Raw genomic sequence first — 23,582 nt, 5'->3', positions numbered from 1 at the left:
CAAGTGTTGGACATTATGAACTTTTCTTACCTTAGAACTATAGAAACTTCTTTCAAGTACCAATTAATAGTTCTGTAGCCATGCTATGCAGGACATTTTATATGAGCTAAGTATTCAGCCATTTCCAAAATCACTTTTCTTTACGATGTCATAAGATATAAAACAAACAATAAGATGAAAAGTATTGAAACAAAGACTAGAGAAATGGAAGAATATCATCTCCAAAACGTTTTTGCCAGGAGTCATGATGAAATGAAATTGCAATCTGTGTTTTGACTCTGTGGTGTGTGGGATTACACTGTTTCAATTGCATCATTCATCCAGAGTTTGCCTTGATGTTATATGTGAATTAACCTTGGGTTGAATCAATACCTGAGACAGCAATGACTTGTGTTGCCTTCTTGGTTTCTGAAAACAATGACAAAGTCATTTGAATGTCTATTGTTTCAAACATGTTTTTTCCCCCACTTGTTATATCAACATTTTTGTTTTGGTTGGAAAATGTTTTGGTCTGGTTTTAATCAAAAATTAAAACAATGAAAAAGTAAAAGTCTTTCCAGACTTTACAGGATTAATTTTTTAAATGTGGTGCATCCATATAGCAAATGTTTATCATCATGTAACATTTAAAAGTGTGTGTGTGTGTGATAGATTCGTGTAAGTGGGGGGAATTTAATGTCAAGTGTATGTCATAAATATGACATATACAATAAAGTCAAAGACCTTTAGGTATGTCATATCCTAGCAATTAACAACTCATCTTATGATCTGTCCTTGTGCAGTTTCGATCAAGACTTAACAACTCCCATGAGTCCTTCTCCACGTCTCTACGTCAACTAGAGCAGAAGCATTCGGGCCGCCTGGAGAAGACAGAGGAACAGCGAATGAAAGTGAGGAAGGTGTACGCCCCTCGCTTGGCCCGTCTGGCTCTAGAGAGTACCTCACTCAGGGATATGGTTCTATATGGTAAGGAATTACTCTCTAAAGGCTTCTTCACATATGCCGCTCTAAATCAGGGGATTAACAACAAAAATATATACTTAACCCTATGTTAACTGGGGGGGGGGGGTCAATTTGACCCCCCCTGTAGAAATTTCGCGACTACTCCGAAACCGCGGCAGATATAAACTTTTACTTCCATGACTTTTTACTTTCGAGTCTTACGCATCTTTTAAAACAATTTTTTCGAAAATCGGACCTACGGTTACAAGGTCATGTGACCTTTTGTCTTTGCATGTCAGCCCGAAAATCGCTCATTTTCGTGATTTGTGTACAAAACATTTGTAAAAGTCATTTTTCCTAAAAATAGATAAAACATTGGTTATTCAGTCTTGGTTAAAGTTTAGATGTTTGTTTTGGGTCAAAATAGTTGAATTGTAGTTATAAATGAAATAAAACAACAAAAACAATAAATTACATAAGTTAAAAAAACAATGAAATACATAAGAAATTATAAAAACAAGAGATAACATAAGGAATAACCTGGCTCTTCCAATTTTTTGTGTTGTATTATTATTCCAAATGGTCTAATAAATATATGTAGTGAAAAAGAATACGTAAACATGAATAATCTATGATTTATGGGCAGAAATGTGAATTTAATGACCTTATTTGCATAAATTACCATAAATATGCAAATGAGTGAATTTTTCAAAAATTTGAAGTTACCATAGTAATCTATACACTTCACTTGACATGCATGCAAATTTTCGCGTCGATCGGCGGTGAAACGGCCGAGATCTTAGGGGGGGTCAAATTGACCCCCCCCCCCCCCGTAAAAACTTGGTCTGAAATAGCCCAGTTAAAATAGGGTTAAGGGTCTTGTACTTCATAATACACAGACAAGTGAGTATGCTTGGGCCTTTGTTGTATGTTCTATTAATGTTTTGAACATACATGTACCTGTACACTGTGTTTCAAATGTATGTATGTCTAAATTCTGTTTCTTATATCTCACAGACTCCTTTTCAAGACCCCTTGGGTGGAAATTAGTGTTGTAAAAATCCAGACAACAGGTCCATAACATTTCCAACCATGCCTAATTCTACATGATACTCCACCTCTGTATAATGAATGAGTCACAGTGCTATTACCTTCCTGATGATACTTCTGTAGTCTTCAATTTTGCACTTTATTTCATTATAGACCAACCAAATGCCTGCAGGCTTCATATGAACACTGAATGGTTAAAACAACAACAACGAAACAAACATTCCTTTGATGGGCATATATTTTGCTGCACACAATCATAGTACTTTATGATTTCACTCTCAAATTGTAATTGTAAAATGGATGGATTGACATTTCTGATTTCATAAAATGTTTGTTTGTGCAGGCTAAGAAAGGGCCTTGATTACATGTACACGTATTATCAGTAATGTCAGTGTTGTTGATATGAATCCATGCTGAGCATTCAATAAGCAATACACACAACATGGTTTCTTCTCTTTCTTTCTCTTTTTTCTTCTTTTCTTTTTTTTCATTTTTTTTTTTATATGTAATTAAATTTCAGGGAATTCATTTGTACATTTTAGTGACTTTCCATTTTTCTTTGTGCATTTGGAATCCCACATAAAACCACAATATCATGACTGTAGACTGTATGTACTTTTGGGGAATTCAGACAGCTCTGTTTTGTTTCTTTTGTGCTAAAGAGCACAATAACTATATACTATATATATATATATATATATATATATAGATATATATATATATATATATATATATATTACAATTGTTTTGTCTGCTGCTGTTCTCATCACTTTATCTTTGTTTCTCTGAACCTTGAGCTCACTTGCTCTTTGTCTGTTTTCTTTTCTATATCTCACTGTTTTTTTTTTTGCTCTGCCCTTGCCCCTTCTCACTCTCTTTTTGATTGTCTTGTGTGTCTTTTGGTTTCTTATTGATTATTTGAATTGTGATAATAACAGTATATACTTTTTTTATGGACCCTTTGCTTATACTGTATATGTATGAAAGTTTCTAGAATGCCGGGAAATGTTTCCTTGCTTTTGTTATGTTCCTTTTTTAACAAAGCAAAATGCAGAGATTATTTCATGCCATTACCACTGTATGTTCACAGAAGTGCCCACAATCTACATGATTATTTTCTTTATTCCTGAGCTTTTATATGACAGTTTCCAGAATGCGGGGAGAGGGTTGTTGTTTAGTTCCGGTTATCAATAATAAAGTACAATGTAGAGAGTATTTCCTGTTATTTCCTCTAGAATATTAACAGAAGTACCCTCAAGTAGCCTCTTTGCATCAAGGGTTCATACAATGTTGTTGTTTTGTACACTAAAGTGGATAGAACTCTATTTATACTTGTAGTTGTTTTTATTCCAGAGCACATTCATTTCTAAGGAATCACATGCACGATGCTTCGTGCTAAATTCCAATCTTTATCTACTGCTGATAAAATTCTTAAGGTGGAATCATCTGCTTTTTCAAATGTGCTAAATGTTTCAACCACGCAATAATTATGTGACTCAGTGAAATCATTGAAATGGTTTTGTGTTTATTCAGTACGAAACAAACTTTTCATAACTTCATATCCCCCTTCCTTGTGATTTTAGGGCCATATGCTCAGCACTGATAAAGTATTATTTGTTTTAAATAACAATAATAGTAAATCCATTTATATTTACTCAATCACCTACAAAGTACTTCTAGTATCCTGACTAGATATAATAATAATAATAATAATGGCGCCTTCTTATATAGCGCACAAGTCCGTCACGTTGTGATGCTCCTGGCGCTGCCCCGATTATTACACTGGCTTTAGCAAGGCAGCCACTGCGGCACACAAGCATATCAAGGAATTGATTCCTGCCAGGTACCCATTTACATCACCTGGGTTGAGTGTGGCAAATGTAGATCAATGTCTTGCCAAAGGACATTAGTGCCTCGGCGGGACTCGAACCGCTGCCCCAAGGCACAAAGAGCACCCACAAAATAACATCCCACCAGGTGCCCATGTACTACACCTGGGTAGAGAGAGGGAATAGTAGATCAATGTATTACCAAAGGACATTAATACCACCACAGAAACTCAACTGAGAATCATTTGACCAACAGGCCAATGACATATCAAATTGAGTGACTACTTCACCCTCTACATATGATAATCTATATTTGCTCTTTGTTTACAGGAATGCCGAAATTGGAGCGAGAGATTGGGCGTGGTCAGTATGGGGTGGTGTACTCGTGTCGATCTTGGGGTGGGGTGACCCACTGTGCTGTCAAGTCTGTGGTACCTCCAGATGACAAACACTGGAATGACTTGGCCATGGAATTCCACTACACAAGGTAATGTGCGTTTATTTGTATCTTTGTCTTTTCTTGTTTTATGTTTGTTTGTTGAAATTTAAAGAAATCTGTCTAATTATCTATTAATTGACATATTTTATTGACGATATACATGTATTTCAATTATATATATTTCTAGATCGTTAAATGTATCTTTATTTATGTCTGTATCCATTCTTGTTTTTGAGTTCAATACAATTATTTATTGTATACTCATAAGAATATGGGAAAACATTTAAGAAATGTACATTCAAACTGCAATCTTTTCATGTTGTTCTCTTTCACCAGGCACCGGCTGTGCATGTTAACATTATCCCAATTTAGTATTGGGGGATCTATGGAAATTTAGTGTATTTGAGATTTATTTCCTATGAGCCTTCTCTTTTCATGTAGCAAAGTGAGCATTTTACAATATTCTTCTTTTGGAGAAGGGTTAGCAAGGGGAGGGGGGGGGGTGCATTTGTGGAATTTAGACATTTTCTGTGATTTGGATTCATTTCCTGTGAGCAATTTTTTTGTGCTTTTACATACACCCTGCAGAGGCAGAAGATATATCTAGAATATCAGGTAGCATGATTCTTGGTCTGCAATCTATTTTGGGATGGTTTTACTGATGAGTAATCCATACTGTCAAGTAGACTGCCATAAGAGGGGTTTAGGAAATGGCATCTGGTTCACAATGTGGTTGAGTGATTCATGAAGAGAATCTCAATCTCTAGCTATCCTGTAGGATTTCCTAAAGGAATGCAATTGGAGTTGGTTCATCTGTATGTAGTATTGATATTCCTTTTTCAGATGTCTGCTTTTCTGTCCACTTTGGCCTATTTGTGTAGTCTGTTTTTACTAAAAATGTTTACCATATATATTCAAGTGCCCTGGTACATGTATCTTCAATTATGTTTGCTCCGGCTTATTTTCTACTTATATTACCTAATATCTTAATAACCTTATTACAATTAAACCCCCCCCCCCCCCTAGAAAAAAAAGAAGAAAAGTGATGAATTATATTAATATTAATGATACTAAAATAAAATAACAAGAACAATGATAAAAACAAAAATACATAAATGGAGGAATAGAAAAATGAAACAAAACAAAACAAAAAACACTTACCCGGTAACAGCCCATTCTCTATTGTGTTGTGTGTATACTGGTAAAGAAGTCTAGTCATAGATTCACTAATATCTTTTTTCACCTTGTAATCTGATAACATATTATTCACCTCTGACTAGCTTCATGATATAATGCCCAAGGTTTATTTGTTAGAATTCAGCATTCTCTCTTTCCGATTGATGTTGTGAGTATTCCTATAATTACATGTACATCATTTTCTGAGAGTCAGAAGTGTATTAATCCTAGTATATGATACAGTAGGCTTGACATTAATGAGCACCTGGATACCTTGGCACCAAAAATCAACTTGGGGGCCCTCAAATCCCAGTTGATCTACATGTAAGCATTGAGGTGCTTGGCCGGACCCCTTATGATTTTTAAAGTGACTCAGTAACACTGTTGAAGGTTGATGAAAAAATTGCTTAATTTTTGTATAAAATGTTACTTACCGGTATTATATTCCTTCTACTGTACTCACCCTCTGGCATGCGAAAAATCCTGGAGAAAAAAAATCTCAAACCACAAAGATATCTATGGTTTTCATTGAAGGCGTCAATGTGCAACACCCTCTAACAGTGATGAACAGTATGAATTCTCCCAACCATTTTTGAATTTTCCCAACCGTTTTTCCATGAAAAAAAGACATTAAAGAGGCTATTAAAAATCTTTCAACACTTAATTTGTCTGGAATGGTATGTAGAGCCAATTTATTGCTTTGTGATGATTTACATTCACTTAAAATGTAATTAAATTGTAATAATATAGTTGGGAGAATTAAGGAATCGATTAGATCAGTTTTTCCCAATTTGTATCATTAATAATGGTCTGTTTTCACTCAAATTTTCAGATTATCTTTAATTGTACATCTAGCATTGAAGTCACTACCTTAGCACCACTTTTTATCATCTGAACAATGTTACCAAGTCCCTTTAATGTGTATCCATATATTTGTGTGTACTTGTAAATATTTCCACAAGTTTATGACAAAATATCTTCAAAAAAAATGAAAAGATAATCCATGAGTATGAGTATAATACTCATAAAATAAGTATTTGCTACTTTATTGTTTAATTTTTTTCATCTTTTATTTAACTGTATTTTAGGTTTCAATCAATATGTGCACAGGTTCATCAAGACAGTAGTAACTCTATGAAGAGAAAAACAATAATACTAGAGAGAGAAACCAAAGAAACTTCTTTATCGCATGGTCTCACTGATTTGCTGTTACACGTATGCTAAAATATGAATTTATGTACTTATGGCTCACAGCAGACAAAACGTAGCATAGTAGTCACAAGAGTTGAGAGAAAAAGCATCATCAATTATCAACCAGGCACACATGGATGGGTAAAAGTTTAATTCTAAATAAGAAGCATTTGTGTGAACAGTGACTCCATAAACTTGCCAAAATATATTATAAATAATTAGAATTGAAACATGAGATGTACAATGTACAGAAAAGACATAATAAGCGAACTTAGATTCCTTATGGGAAGGACTACAACAACCACAATCTCTAATTAACCTACATTATACAATTATTGCAGCTGTCCTTTGTAAGGACAATATATGTTGGGTGGCCTTAGTGGCCATGTTTTTGGCATTGGGCCTATTGCATGCTGTGCAAAGTAGAGGCATAGATTAATCATTTTCAACAGGTTCTTTGAACTACTGCTAACTTTTTTTTTCACATTAATTAGGCTAATTATGACTCAATATTCTTCATTCGCAGTACAAAAAAATTGTGTGTACGAGCATTTATCCCGACCAACTGTACTTTTCGACAGTATTGTAACGTACTTAAAAATCAAAGAATGGTTAGAAATGAGGGCTATATGTTATATATTCTGTGCAAAGTATAGGCATAGATTAATAATTTTCAACAGGTTCTTTGAAGTACTGGTAACTTTTTTTTCTCACATGGCTAACTATGACTCAATATTCTTCATTTGCAGTACAAAAATGTGTATGTACGAGCATTTATCCCAACCAACTGTACATTGTGACTGTTTTGTTCCTTACTTAACAATTAAAGAATGGTTAGAAATGAGGGCTATATGTTATTTATTCCTTTATTTATTCCAGCTATGATCATAAAGTTATGAATTGTTTGTCAGGTCTTTCCTGAAGAAGACCTCCTATGCCATTAGCAGGGTTGGTACATATATGAAATTGAATTTAAATCACTCATTTCTATCAAGAAAAAAAATTTAAAATAAAGTTTATTTGATTGGTTTGATGTAAAGTACATTTATTCTTTATTTGCCAGTTCAGACTAGAAGTTCATATTAAATTTTCAGCAATGGAATTAAAATCAAAGACCTCCTGTCTGACACATTGTTCTACCTCTCACTCTTTAGGTCCATTGCAGAACACGACCGCATCGTTGCTGTGATTGGCTCCGTGATCGACCACGGGTACGGTGGGATGGGTTGCTCCCCAGCTGTGCTGCTTCTGATGGAGAGAATGCAAAGAGATCTTCATACTGCTATCAAAGCTAACATGGAACTACCTGAGAGGCTACATGTGGCTCTTGATGTCGCTGAGGGTGTCAGGTACCTTCACAGTCTGGGGCTGGTACATAGGGATATCAAGCTCAAGAATGTGCTGGTAAGTGAACGATATTGGGTCTCCAAGTGGACTAATAGTAGTAATAATAATTTGGTCTTATTTAACCAAGATAGTCATGTAAATAATAATGCTGCTCTTCCTGCAAGCCCTGCTTTTCTTAAAACCCCAGAATGGTCAGGTCCCTATTTTAGTACACTCGAGTCCTTGGACACCATGTCCAAGAATGTAAGCACAAGAGACGATGGAACCCGAGACTCGCATATGAAAGTCAAGAGCCCTTACCAATTTGCCATGATGCCATTTTGCCACCCAAGAATTCCACTGTTACTGTATATTGTATTTGGGTCTGTTTATGAAATGGCAAAAGGGAACAGGGATTACCATATTTTTCTTCTGTGAAATATATATGTCATGCCCAGTAAAAGGCCAGTTTAACATTTTTTAAAAAGAATTACATTTGAAATTCTGCTGTTGAATAAAATGCTTCTTGTTTTTATCCTTACATAAGTGGTTAAAAATTTCAAGAAGTTTACTTGATACTAAGGTTTTTATCAGAACTTAGTCAGCGTCTCTGGTCTAGGGTATATACCCCTATTGCTTATCTAAGGGAGTCACTGATTATGGTACAGCACTTTAATATTTAATACAGACAACAATAAAAGATAAATATTTCCACTATCTGTATCCCAACCCCTTTCCCCTTCAGTTGGACAAGCATGACCGAGGCAAGATCACTGATCTAGGATTCTGCAAGCCCGAGGCCATGATGAGCGGTAGCATCGTAGGGACACCCATCCACATGGCTCCAGAGCTCTTCTCTGGCAAGTACGATAACAGCGTGGACACCTATGCGTTTGGTATATTGCTGTGGTATGTGTGTGCAGGGCATGTAAAGCTTCCTCAGGCATTTGAACAGTGTGCCAATAAAGACCATCTATGGACGTCTGTCAAGAAAGGTGAGGTCATGTTTTGGGGATATTTGTGGTTGCTTTTTTCTGTGTACTTTGTGGAAAATGAAAAGGAGTGCAGTTTCTCTGTTTGCTTGAACAATTTTTTTTGTGGGGGGGGGGGGGGGGAGGGGAATTCACCTCCAGTGAGCAAAATGCTTTTTAATCCAATTTCACTACATTCCCAAATGTCTTGTCATGAGGTTCAGTATATAAAAAAATGACCTTGCAACTTTCCTGGACCTTTCCCATTATGCATATGTGTTACTCTCTTATGACTGTTTTGTAGACATGTTATCCATCATCGACTCATATGCTATGGGCTATATTTCAAAACTTAATTACAAACAGTCAATCCAACATCTGGATAAACCGGGCGCGCACAACAAGACTCGGTCACTCGTAAAGTTGGCAAGTTGGCGATCACTACATAACACTGAGCCAATGGGTATTACGCTCCTGTACGTAAAAAAATCTGCAAGATGGTATAGGTATCGCACGTCCGTGTGCTGCCCTCTATATACCAAAGCTTGAGCAACTTTAAATAAAAAGACATGATATTACCATGGGGGGAGTTGAGCAATGGAATGCTATTGAATTCATAATGGTCCCCTTTGATTGAGAATTTTAAAGAATAATCATTGCTGGATAAACATGTAAATTGATTCAAATACTCCAATGCGAAATATTGAGAATAATACTTGGTATTTATAAGGTGCTTGTACAATAATAGAAAGATCTGCTGAACGAAATTGTCATGAAAACATGGCAAGTCGATCATTTCAATCATATATGATAATGTGCTCAATTTCTCTCTCTTAAGGTGTGAGGCCAGAGAGGCTGCGTCCCCAGTTTGACGATGCCAGCTGGAACCTGATGAAGTCCTCCTGGGCAGGGGAACCCAGCGAGAGACCCCTACTAGGAGAGGTGCAATCTAAGCTACAAGATATCTACACCAAAGCCCTTGCCAAGAGAGAGGCGGAGGGAGGAGGAGGAGGAGGAGCGAAGGAACAGCAGAATCTAAAATCAGATACACTCTAGAGAAAATGTCTTTGGGAAGTCACCTTGTAGAACTGTAAAGAATGGACTGCCTTTGTCAAAGATGAGTGGAATACTGTAGCTGAGATTTACAGTAACCCTGCGAGTACCATAATACCAAACGTGCATGTATATGTATTAGGTCAAAGCAATGTGATGCGGGTGGTATGAGAATGGTTTAGATATACCAGGAAGTGTCGTGTGATGAGGTCTAATCTGCAAGCTGCCCTAATAAGTGAGGAAGCCTTATGGAGGCATTCTCAAGGAGAGGGTGCAGGAAGGGGGAACATTTCTTTGGTATTGGTAGAAGTGTCATACAATGCTGCATATGACGAGAGAATGGAACATTGCACTGTCCTGGTTGTCTATGATGACAGTGTATCAGCCTCTAATAAATGTGAGGTGTACGATCCATTAAGAAAGAGTTGCACTATTATATTATGCCAAGGAACAAAAACACAGACAATGGTTTTAGGAAGTAGCCTAGACCCAAGTAGGATACCTGAGGAGATCTACTTAGATTCCAGCTGTGCAAGAGTTAATTTACAATTTATTAGATCATTTGCCATGTAGAAACTAGGAAGAACAAACAGATTTCTTTCTATGCAAAATGCACTTTTGCACCTTTTCCTTGATTAAATGCAGACATGAATCTAATAACAGCACATTAGAAAAGTCTGATGTTAAATATAGATATCCTTATGCTTCTGGGAATGTTGAATTCAGTTGTGATACCATATGACAAAGGTAACTAAGTCTGCTATTTTAGGGAGCAGAATAGAACTGATTGTCGTTTATTTTCCATTGAGTCCATTGCTAATTCTGAGTAAAGGTCATCAACCATGTTTTCATTACATAGATTAACTTATGAAGAACATTAATGATTATTTGGGGAATATATAATTGAAACAAGTGAAATGATCATGTAATTAAATTGTAGAAAACACAATGTACTTAAATTCATGAAATATTGGATAATTATGAAACTCATTTTGTAAATAAGTGACAAAATTTGATTTCCCAAGTGGAAAACTTATATTTTCATCAAATGGCTGAAGAAAGAAACTAGATTGAAACAAAAGAAATCGTTGAACTTAACAAGGTTCAGGAATTATAAGCACACCAGTCATGTCTTTTGTAAGGCATATTATTATCCAACGTGGAACCTGTAGTTTCAATTTTCAGTGTATTTTGAACAAGGTCCATGTACACGAAGACTAGCATTATAATTACATACATCAGTTGTTGCTAGGTAGAACAAACATTATGGGTTTTCCTACCTAACAACACGCATTGTATGCAATTGGCATTCTGACTGTTAAAATACAATTAGTCATAACAAGTGAATGAAATAATTACTTAATGAATATTTGTGCATTTAACTTGATTACATTATGAAAATGGCCTATTCACTGATAGATATTGATGTTAAAACCAAAGTTACTCTCTTAGGAAATTACCAGGCAAAGGGGATATTTTGCTTTTTAATATAAATTTACCAGATTTCTTTTAGTTTATTTGATCTAGCAGTTGAATAAGTACTTGGTCCACTCATTTCTGTCAGAATCTTCATCTATTTTTGTGAATATCATGTAATTCCACGATCTTTCTTGACTCTTATGCAAAAGTTTGAACATTTGTATTTAAAGGTAGACCGGTTTTGGAAACGTCCCCCTCTCAATAAATGAAATGGACGCTCTTATTACCAATCATGTGAAAGAATATTCTAATACGTGATGATACAAATTTTGCCGGGAAACCGCCTACTAATTGATATATTTGGTAAATTATCATATCAATCCGACCTGGATAGATATCGTAAATGCACTTCATCATTGAACATTTGGGCATATATTTCTGCTTTTTTTTCGGGCAAATTTAGGTTGACGTATTGCCCTCTAAACCTCTGAAGGCAATATTGAATGGATGGAGGGGTGTTTTTATTTTGATTATGAACTTACTTTTAAATTCAATTTTTTTTTTCTTCTCATCTTTTAAACATCAATGATGCTTTCAAAAGGGTTAAAATTATTTTTGGCTATTAAGATATAAATGATCCTAGCACATACATACTTCTTTTTAAAAAAAACACATGATCGTAACTACTTTTAAAAAATCAACCTAATGCAATTTAAAAATGTGCGAACATTACAAAGATGTATTATATTATCTGAACATGATTCCTATAGGATATACAGTAGGGTACTGAAATTGCCCTTGAATTGAACTTTTCATAAGTGGCAGCGATCGTGTTGAGCTATTTCATCTTGATTTCTTGCCTTTTCTTGTGTTCATGAATTGGTATTACTATTGTTTCTTTTTTTTATCACTATTTTGTTTGACATATTTTAGAAAGCAGGTCGGTTGTGGGTATCATAGACTTGAGGGTGAAATTAAATGGCTGTGTATGCCAAGTGTTCATAAAGCAATAGTTTGAAATAAAATGGAGTATTTGGATTTGTAATTCACATATTATTATCTTCCACTTTTCCATCGGCACTTATATATGTCTATGGTTATTCTATATTAAATGTCTCATATCTAACTTATTGATTGTTACCTGCTCTTGTATTTATCTCACTCTCCCTGGCAATATCTTAACTGTAAACATAACTTCCCAATATTTGAAGGGTGACGTATGTTGTTTACACTGTAAATGCAATATCATTATTTTTTTTGAAATACGAATTAAGTTGTTTGTTAATTACTTTGTATAAAAGCATTACTGCCACAGTTCCATATTGTATAGTTGACAGCTTTCCTTTCTTTCTTTTTTCTTTTATGTGTCATTCCTCAAATATTTTCTATTTTCTTTGTTGTTAATCTCTCTCTCTCTCTCACTCTCTCTCTCTCTCTCTCCCTCTCTCTCTTCCACTCTCTCTTCCCTTCTCTTGATTGTGTACAGTAGCATTTTGTTGTTCATGCTATGCTCTTTCTTTGTTTAGAAAGTCTGCCTTAAAACATTGTGCACTTGCTCAAAATCATGTGATTATGAATATTTTGATAACATGGTGTAAAAGTATATATATTTTTGAAAAATACGGAAATCAAATACATCATATAACTCAAGGTGCTAACAAAGCACATGTTTCCAATGTTGATGTGTTATGTAAGCTGCTGTTGTGAATATTCATTGGTATCTATGCATAGTATTATTAATACAGACTAATTACATTTTTTTTATTGTCAGACTATGTTAAAAAAATCAACTATTTCATAGTGATTTATATATATAATTGTTATATATATATGTTCATTTCTCAATGTTCATTTTCTCATGATCAGCTAGATCGGAACAAAAATGGAACATACTTTTTGCTAATGTGACACTCGTGTGATGAAAAATATTAAGGATTTATTTATGTGTGTTAGACTATCTGATTATATGGGGCTAGAATGGATACAATATACTGATTTAGCATTTACTTATACAATTATTTAAAATATATGTTTGTTCCACCCCTTTGAAATAGGTGTTTGTTCCTTCCCCTTTTCTTCTTGCATATATAATTCAAAAGCATGATGGAATAGGTGTATACATGCATTTGAATGTAGAGGGGATACATTTGAGGTGTATATCAGAAATGGGGGTTATAAAATTGCTCATATTTTTTTAGAATACATGAAATCAAGTACCAAACCATTCACCATAGAATGTTTTGTTTAATTATAAAGCACAATAGGATAATAGATGTATAAGTAGATGGGCATATATTATGTATTCTCCCATATATTTGTTACTTGTATTGGTCTATCATGTGTACATGTTTCTATGGATAATTTATCAGTGCTCCCAAGTATAACAATATTTTAACTACTGAGGGGCTACCCTGCTGAAATAAAACGAAATAAATAAATAAATAAATAAAAATCCTTGACTAAGAATGACTTATCCAAAACACCTAATTAGATAACCAAAGAAAATAAAGTCAATATCTATTTTGTGTGATTGTTACCTTTATCCCGCTTCTATGTGGTCAAAAATACTATGAAAAACTTATTTCTCTGTCAAAATTTAAATTTTTGATCTCAGTTTTATATTTCATTTTATAGCGGTGCCACTGGTTTCTTTTGCTTGACCATTAGCAATATTTATAAAAGCCGTGTATCTTTCCGATCTTCTCTAAAGCAGACTTTAACTTTGGGAAGCTCAAGTTATTGAGATGATCCAATGGTTTAGTGATAGCCAAATTTAGACCTCTTCATCCTATACAATTACCGTGCATTAGTAACCTCATTAAGAATGTAAAACTTGTCATTTTTTGAAGAAATTGATATTCACTCAATTTCTATAGTGATTTTGATACAGAGTTACAGAAATTTGAACAGAATGGCGAGGTTGACTTTTGGCACTCAATAGATCAGTGAATTATGTCAAGCCAGTTGGGAAGCTTTTAAGAATACTCTGCATGCTGCTATCAATGACTATCTTTTTTGATTTAATTGTGTTTGTAATGGTTTTACATTATCAACCTGATGATAGCAGAGTCATCAATGGACTTTTCCTCTTTTTTTCCCCATATAAACCTAGAGAAGTTGTGTGCTGTTGCTACGTTGGTGATTCCTCTGGAAATAATATACAAGGCTGTGTAAGCAGGTGTATGTCAATACCGAGCATTATCACAATATCAGCGATGTGTATCAAGAATAAAGTGATATTATGCAAGACCTCTTTCGTGATCTGAAGTTGTAACTGTGTATCGTGTTAAGTATGTTCATGAAATAGTATTTTGGGGCAAGTAGGGCAATGATCAATCAGATAGTTCTAAAATCTGAGATGTAATTGGTCATGTATGGGACACAAAGTAGCTGCAATTCGCCCATTTACGAAGTACTACTGCAGGGAAAACCACATTCTATCAAATATTAAAAGATTAACTAGTTTTAGAATGTCCAAAACCACAAAATATAATTGCATAAATCTTGTTGTCAAAACAAAAATAATACTGTACTTTTGTTGATGCTATTCACCTTTACCATTGGCCGTCTGGTCGATATTCAGTTTATTTTTGTTTGCCCTTTTTGATATGGAAAATGTAAGTAAACATTTTCACAAGTTTTAATTCATCACTTATCATAACAAGTGTTTTATTTACAATCTACACGACTGACTATCATTTATCGACTGTTCAGGCTAGTGTTATCAAGCACATTTTGAAATAGCAGTCCATTCAATTCAGATTCTTGTAAACCACACAAAAGGGTCTTGTGAAAAGGGCAATAATTATAAGGGATTGGCAATCCAAGAATACTGTAATCAAAATGGAAGTAAATTGATCTCATTTGGAGTTTATAATTTAAATGTAGTGAGTTATGAGACTGACCTCTCTAAGAAAGGACTGAAGTTCAAAGGAAGAGAGGGAGAGAGAGAGTGGGGGATAGAAAGATAGCTGGTATACAGGAATTAATTCGATCTTAATCGCTTGTCAGTGTCGAATTCAATTTGATTTGGATAGAACAAATAAGTAGGTACTGGTATTTATACCTACCCCCCCCCCCCCCACTATTAAAACAAAATGATGACCAACTACTTCTTAGTGGTATGAGTGATGTGTTTTTTTCAATCCTTTTCCTGAAGAAACAAATTGAAAATCTATTAATTTCTATTCGTTTTAGATATGGGTTATAGTCACAATTATAGTTATGCCGTGTAAGATACAGTGGAACAGTGGCGGATCCAGGGGGAGGGGCAGGGCCCACACCCCTGGGGAAATTTTGTTGACCCCTTTTTTTAGATTGGCCCACTCCCTTGGTGCTCAAGGGGGGGGGGGTGCGATTTTTCAAATAATTAGTGCTCACTCCCCCCCCCCCCCCCCCCCCCGAGCGAATAATATTTACCGGCTCTTTCGCCGCTAAATAAATTATGTTCTCACGAATTCGGCCCCCTCCCTTGCCGCCGGCTGGATCCGCCCCTGCAGTGGAACGATTGTGAAGCTTTTTCTTCAACTTCTTTGAGCACATAAATACAGTAATTGGACAGTTTTAATTATTAAATGAGATTATTTTGACCTCTTAAAATCTATCCAATTTCAAGAGGATTACGTGAACCCATCGAACCACGTCTTTATTGGCTTATGGGCGAAGAAAACGTTTAATACCGCACAGCGTATTCTGAACCGGCTTGCATTGCTGCTTGAATATTATTATCTGAGTGTTTATGGGTAGATCGTATATCATTATATTGTCATTGAAAAAAGACATATTCATTGCCATAATCTTGAGACCATTGCTATTTATTTATCATTATTTCATATCGTGTAAATCATAATGAATACGGATCAACTTTAAGCGTCGCGCTTTAGAGATTGTCAGATTTTCCTCAGGTCCATTTTCAAAACAATCGTTTTCTACGTTTTTAGCACAAAGCTTTGTTTTCTAAAATGTCTGAAACATAGCCAATGTATAATATAAAACTTAAAGATATGGGTTGAATTCTTAAAAATGAAAAGTATTGAAAATGAATGACCGTATTATATATCTACAGGGAATCGGAGTGCTGAACCATACATGAACGAGGATCGGCAACGTCACACAAGAGAAAATTACTATCTGGGTTACTCTTATGCTTATAGTTCCCAACATTTTGATATTTAGAAAATAAAAACTAGCCACTTTTTTAATGAGTGATCTCATTAGTTTGAAGATATTGTAAGACAATGGTCTAAATTATAAAATATACAGTAATTGTGACCCAACAAAAGATGCCATGCACTGAACCCCACCCCCCCCCCTCTCCATCTCTCCTTCTCTCTCCATCTCTCTCTCTCTCTCTCTCTCTCTCTCCTCTCTCTCTCTCTCTCTTTCTTCTTTTCTTATTTCAAATTGTCATTATCCACATGACTCTTAATTCCTAAGACTTTTCATGTTATCCCTCTCCGCATGTGATCTCTGTTCGCTCCATCTTGCAATAAGCGTGCCTTGGATGAGCAGCACGCATCACTCGTAGTGCGTATCGATCTCGATATGTGTTTGTTGGAGCAGACGACATCACGCACAAACCATCTGCTCACATCTGATGGCGGGAAAATTTACTCTCGTCCAATAAAGACTTTCCTACCTCAACCACCGCGCAGACGACAGTGACCATGGATTAGACAAAGGCGGGAATTCTTCTAGTGTTACTTTTTTTTCTCGAGAATCTTCCACTTATAATATTCTTAACCCAGACGGTCGTGTTCTCAATTCATGACTGACCAAGCATTGGGTATTAACGAAGTCATTTCCGCAGACATCGATTCCATTCTAAATGCATGTTTCAGCTTCGGAGATCGAATGCAACGAATCCTCAGCAAGAAACTGGTAGATCTTCACTTAATTCTTCTCGGCTGCTCTTTGTGGGTGACCAATCTTTATCAAAGGAAGCTAATTAAGGAAGAAGATAGTGTTATTGCGGGATAAGAGACAAGTTTGCGTCATTGTTGTTCGCACATTTAAATGGGTGGTGGAGATGCAAGGCAATAGTAATTGCCCTAGTTGGTTTTTGAAATCTTCATTCGCCGACTGATCTTCGCGTAGACTTGTGACTCTCTAAGCAAATGAACTTTAAAGTATAATAGTTGGATATCTCGAAGCTGTTCCTATATGGTTAAAAACTGTTTGACTCGATTAACCATTTTTTCTTAGGAATGGTTGGACAGAAATCGGTCGCATTGTTGTCTCTTCTTGTTCTGCTGATGCTGGTCTCGGGGGAGGAGGTAGGCTTATGTTTTCATTACTTTTATGATATTATATGTAAGATTTTTAAAGTTGTTTTTTGTTTGTTATATAATCATGTTTTACGTGATACATGTATAGTATGGCTCGTTAACCTGACTAACATGTCGTTGTTGAAATTCTTGCATTTCTACAGATTAGTAAAACTACTGAATGGTGAAGAAAATGTCTATATTTGGGGTAACATTTGTTATTCATTAAAGGAATAAACGGAGGGGAAGAGAACACAGCATTTACAGGACTGCTTAAAATAAATTTTGGCTAAAAAGAGATAACACGATCGCAAATACTTCGAAAAAATCAACTCAAGGACAATTTAATATACCATTGAATATCCTATAATGTTTGGAATACGTCCTTCCAATGTATGCACCTTTCGGCAGTTGATGGATATTCTATTGAGATACCTAAGTTTGATTTTTCGAAATTCTTTTCAATCGTGTTTGTTTGATAACATGGAATTTTCAAGCATTTTATGTCATTTTTAGGAGCCACAAAAAGTTAATGTTATGATTATAGCTGTTTCCCTCTCCTGAGTCAAGTTAATGATGACTAAAATGAGAGACTGTAATCAATTATAAAGGTATTTTTTGTTGTTGGCATAATGCAATAAAGTAGACCAACATTTTTCTTGACGAAGTAAACTGAGAACAGTCTGCAACCATGATGAGTATAAGCGGTATTATACACAAAATAAATGCATTCAATTTTATTTTATTTATTCGGGACTGTACATTATAGTTTTAGTTTTATTTGCAACCAAATCAATATTCTATACCTAGGTAATTTTTTTATCTTAGACTAATGCTTTTATACATCAATTTTAATGACAATTCAAAATATGTAAAAGATTTAAAAATCGGGTGAAAAAAAGAAGAAAATATTTGTTCACATGGCCCATGCAGGGTTCGCAATGCCATATTCAGCAGTGTTACGGGTCCTATTCCTATACCTAAAAGCATATGTAAATAGTGGAAATTACCCATCCTTCCCCCACAATACACTGAGCTGTATTTGCAAGATAATGTATCATAACATATCGAAACATAGATACTACTGTCTATTGTTCCGATAGGTTGATATAATATTGGAATCTGTAAAATGTTATTGTGTTTATCGAAACTGGCTGATAGGGGCATGTTTGTTATATTCTTTAAAAGTATTCTTGTTTTGTTTTATTCTTGAAGTATTACTCTTAATCATACAGTATGTCATCCATTTCAAGCTAATGAAATACGTATTACTTTTAAAGAGAATGTTACTATAGGCCATTTATTTTTATAGATTATTGTGACCCTTTTGCTGGATTCATAATACATGATTCTATCATTGGCAAAGATTGTTTTTTTGGTAATCGAATTTATCACCAAAAAATTCAATTTCAGTAATAATTAAGCTCATAGTTGGTAAGATAATAAAGACATATAGGCTAGCAAATTATTGAAAAGTTTATACTCTGTCGTCGTTATGGAAACTGTTTACAACCTATTTTGTGTATATTCCTGCATTCTCCTTTTCAACTCTACCTTCAAGTTCTCTCACCCACCACTATACCCCCCCTCTCTCTCTCTCTCTCTCTCTCTCTCTCTCTCACTCTCTACCTCTCCCATCTTCCTCCTCTCCGCTCTCTCTCTCTCTCTCTCTCTCTCGCTCTTCTAAAAGTAAATATCTTTTCCCATCGCCAATTATTGTCAACAATCACGAACGAATTTTCATAAAAAATATAGTTCAAACCACTCCATATTCAAAACAACGCGAGAATCATTCAACAGCAAACATTCGAGACTGATCAATGCATGTTTCTATCCCCGACTATGACATCAGTTTCAAGCTGACAATTTTAATTATTGTGGGTAACGAACCGAAGATGGATGGTTTCGGTGCTTCGGAGACAAGGGGTTTAACTTCATTAATATTTGATGCTATTACAGCAGAACGCCGGGATAAACAGGTCACTTTGACAGAGAGTAACAAGTAAACATCTTGCTTTCAACTTTATCCATGATAAAATAATCAACGACTATAAATTGTTAGGGACAGAATAGAAATTATTCGTCAAAAAGCAATTGATATTGACTTTTTTGTTTGATCTAAACATTCCAAGTTACACTTGGATGCAGAATAATGATGCTTGTGTTTCATTAGAGGATGAGGGTGGAAACTCTGCATGTGCCAATTGATTAACAGCGAATTCATATTTCCTTCTTATTATACAAACATCAATATTGCTTGAAAAATGTCAATAAAGAAATAAAATATACAAAATTGTATTTTAGAAAAAGTCTGTTTGGGGAAATGTCAATAACAAACAAAAAGTGTATACATCCTAATACTTTGCATTCCAAAAGGTATTGCTCCGATCTCCGATTCGCAATTTTCTTTGAGTATAAGAAGGGTAAACTATATAGGCTTTAAATACCCAAACCAACTCAATGCGATATACAGTTATGTTTATACATTGATTAAGCTTCATGTGTTACGTTATATCATTCAAGACATTCATAGACATGCAGTATCATAATATTAAAAACATGGCATATCATTAATGGCATGGGACAATAATAATTGTTAACAGACAGAACAACATTGAGCAATGCTATATCTAAATCTGATGTGAACCTATTTTGAGGTTTCATAGTCGATTGTGACGTCACCGGAATGTATGGACAGGGGGAGTACACACCGGTCCGATCTTTAATTATGGATTTGTAATTTTCTATTTAGGCTCCATTTATGTATCTTAATATGGATATATATACTGTCTCGGATAAAAATTGAAGAATGCGCAATTCCACTTACTGTCTTCAATTCCTTGCACCACACAAAATCACTTCATTCTATATTCCGCGATAGAATTCTAAAATAGGAAACACCAGATTGTATAGCAATTTATCAAGATGGCGAAGATATTATTTGTAGAGCCTTATTATTGGGTTTGCAGAAGAATATTGGATAGCCCGCCGTTATGGCGTTGGACGTAACGACGGATGTATCAATATTAAACTAGCCATGGTTTTAGATTGGGGGAAATAGCCAGGCACCCCGGGCAGATTCGGGGACATATTTTTGTCTGCACTCTATTTATTAAGGGCGATTTGCGATTGATCTCTAACTTGGCTCCACACGTGCGACGGTATACGCAGTGCAAATACCACAGATATTTGCAGACCTTGCCTTCTGGCATCTTCTATTTTTCCTTTTTTAACACGAATATCTGAGAATTAGAAATGACATAGATGTGAAGCTAGCGAAAAGGGGATTTTCTAAAAGATTGCACGCTAAGAGCATAACCCATGTGCAGAAATTGAAATTCATGAATAACTTCTTCAGATACCTTTAAAAAATAAAATGATGACTAATCTTTTAATTAGTAAGCAAGTTATATTCAATTAAGTACAGCTCATAGAAATCATGTTCCAATCATGTCAATTATGGCATGTTCGTATAATTCAATAGCTGACACACAAGGCCATCGTATGTTGAAGTTTTGAAAGTCTTTATGTGATTTTTCGAAGCAGGAAAATAGTACTTTTTGTCAAAAGTCAGACTGAACTAAATAATTTGAAATGCATCTTGGCTTAGCTGACAATATGATAAAGACGACCAAACTATCAACTTTTATCATTCAGCCATGGCCATTTCCCCACCAACACATTCATGTCTTCGTTTCCCTTAAATATTTGTTTTCCTTCCATATTCTTCCTAAAAGCAGTGACAGCAACTCATTTCATCTTGTCCCATAATTACCAGTTCTCGCTTGGCTGCCTGCGATTTTAATCACAATTTCGTCCCAACGGAGTATTCAATACCGCACTTTCCCATCGACAATCCGGGTTCTTTGAATAATTTAGTTCCTATTACGATAGGCCTACATACACCATCTCCTTGTTGCAACACATCTAGGCCTGCACCTAGTGCACTCTTTGGGTGTTAAAACAGTAGTATCTTGAAGTATTAGTACAATATAAAAATACAATACCATGTGTTCTTCACATCAGCAGGTATATGATAAGAATGACGGCTTGCTTTGGGAGATAGCTGTGAATCATCATCATGTTTATCTTGTCATCATACCTTGGAGTTGCTCAGTCAGTCACATACCACTATTGCACTCTATAATATTAGAGATGAAATGAATAAAAAGAAATGAACTCCCTCATTTCTTCTCTTAAAAATCTTTTTTTATGATCTTCAGAGAGAGCGAGAGAGTTACACTCCTAAAAATACTGGTAAAAATTGTGCCATGAGGGTTATCAACTTTGGGCAGTTAAAAAAAAAACAAGTTGATTAATATTTTGTCCATTTTATAGTTATTCTATATTTTGACCATAATTTAATTTGACTATATAGGTTGATAAAAAAAATGCCCAAAAGGTGGTTGATACATATAACCTCGAGCTGGCAAAAATGTACTCAGTGTCCCTTTAATTTTCTGGATAATTACATTTTATATAATTACAATGTCTTTGATTTATTCACATCGGTTAAATTGCATTTTCTTAGCAATTTTACAAATATAGAAAAGAATCAAACATAATTGCAGCATAATAAGAAAATGAACATGATGCTTTCTCCTAAAACCTTCACACATCCACATCGTCTCATCTCTGCGTCTCTCTCTCTCTATATATATTTATCCCCCTCTTTCCCCCTTTCTCTCTCTGTCTCTGTCTTTCTCTCTCTCTCTATATATACAAATATATATATCTCTCTCTCTCTCTCTCTCTCTCTCTCTCTCTCTCTCTCTCTCTCTCTCTCTCTCTCACACAAACTTTCTCCGTCTACGTGTATACACATAATGATTAGTTAGGTATATACAAAAGTTTGAGCTCTACAAGAGTGCTATAAATCACAGCATTTGCTCACGATGCGTTTAACCTGGAGGAGAGTACGTTAATTAGTATCTTGTCACTCAAACCTCAACGATCAGATATTCAAAGATCAAATACATGAGCGACAATGTAGCTGACAGGAGAGTATACGTAATGACGTTCAGGCCTCGATTCATACAGGGCAATTGAACCAGTGTTATGCAAGCTATAAATCCCCCCCCCCTCTCTCTCTCTCTCTCTCTCTCTCTCTTTCTCTCTCTCTCTCTCTCTCTATTTCTCTCTCTCCATATTGCATTCAGAATCTCTCATTAAAAAAACTCATTTACAATCTTTCAGTATTTTAATAGGCTCATTAAATCCTCCCTTTTTCTTTCTTCATATTTTCGTTCCTCTCAGGAGCTAATCCGGGTTAAACGTCTTCACAATGACGATCCAGCACTCAGCAGCAAAGTCATCATTCAACCTCCAGCCGGAGACCAAAATAAAGTACAACCTGATAAAGGACAAACCCTCCCCATCTCAGTAGCCCTTGCCGATGATGAGCCGTTTCCAAAAATATCGCTCGACACGAAAGGCGGTTCAACGACGACACGAAATCCTTTGAAACCCCTATCGTCGAACACGGCTGTTGGACGGATAAAGAAGAGGATCAAGAGGATGGCAGAGGAAGCAAGCCTTCTCAAACGGGGCATCACCCATCTCCTTGGAAGAGATGCTGAGACGGTGATTGATGGGGAAAGGTTGAAGCGTGAGAAGAGGCCGGTGATGAACGGTCATCACACGAGGTGATTGGAGATAGTACTTAGAAGTGATAATATTTGCAAGCATTTCCAAACAATTTAATTGATGACGTGTCATGATCCGGTAAGAAATACGTGAAGAAGAACAATGTAAACAGTGTGTGGGACCATCATCATGGGGAGGAGAAGCAAATAAGCTATAATAAGCTATAATAAGCTATACTACACGGTGCTGGTCAAACTTTTGAATAAGATTCGGTGAATTTTTGTTTTCCCCTCGGTATATATATGAGACCAAACCAATCATATCTTTTGTATGT

General features: G+C 35.4%; 2 protein-coding genes across 2 annotated transcripts in view; both read left to right on the top strand.

The window, feature by feature from the left end:
* Positions 1 to 10,395, top strand: part of LOC581730 (Dusty protein kinase-like protein) — a 39,652-nt gene extending 29,257 nt beyond the window's left edge. The window contains 5 exon segments of the mRNA NM_001098450.1: positions 783 to 966; positions 4,152 to 4,308; positions 7,782 to 8,031; positions 8,699 to 8,948; positions 9,763 to 10,395. Coding sequence (NP_001091920.1) covers positions 783 to 966; positions 4,152 to 4,308; positions 7,782 to 8,031; positions 8,699 to 8,948; positions 9,763 to 9,980 — 1,059 coding nt within the window. The 3' untranslated portion in view covers positions 9,981 to 10,395.
* A 6,527-nt stretch (positions 10,396 to 16,922) lies between these two features.
* Positions 16,923 to 23,471, top strand: LOC105444287. The gene is made up of 2 exons (XM_011678311.2): positions 16,923 to 17,671; positions 22,919 to 23,471. Exons 1-2 carry the CDS (start codon positions 17,603 to 17,605, stop codon positions 23,309 to 23,311), a joined length of 462 nt encoding a protein of 153 aa, XP_011676613.2. The 5' UTR covers positions 16,923 to 17,602; the 3' UTR covers positions 23,312 to 23,471.
* Positions 23,472 to 23,582: the final 111 nt, after the last annotated feature.

Source organism: Strongylocentrotus purpuratus, unplaced genomic scaffold (genome assembly GCF_000002235.5).
Source record: "Strongylocentrotus purpuratus isolate Spur 01 unplaced genomic scaffold, Spur_5.0 spur5_scaffold_6, whole genome shotgun sequence".
Lineage (NCBI taxonomy): Eukaryota > Metazoa > Echinodermata > Echinoidea > Camarodonta > Strongylocentrotidae > Strongylocentrotus > Strongylocentrotus purpuratus.
This window is presented reverse-complemented; position numbering and strand designations above follow the sequence as displayed.

Bases quoted from the DNA above. Each gene is read 5' to 3' on its own strand.
- LOC105444287 (XM_011678311.2), top strand. From the start codon at position 17,603: ATGGTTGGACAGAAATCGGTCGCATTGTTGTCTCTTCTTGTTCTGCTG. The intron at 17,672-22,918 runs GTAGGCTTATGT...CGTTCCTCTCAG, and splicing joins TGCTGGTCTCGGGGGAGGAG to GAGCTAATCCGGGTTAAACG.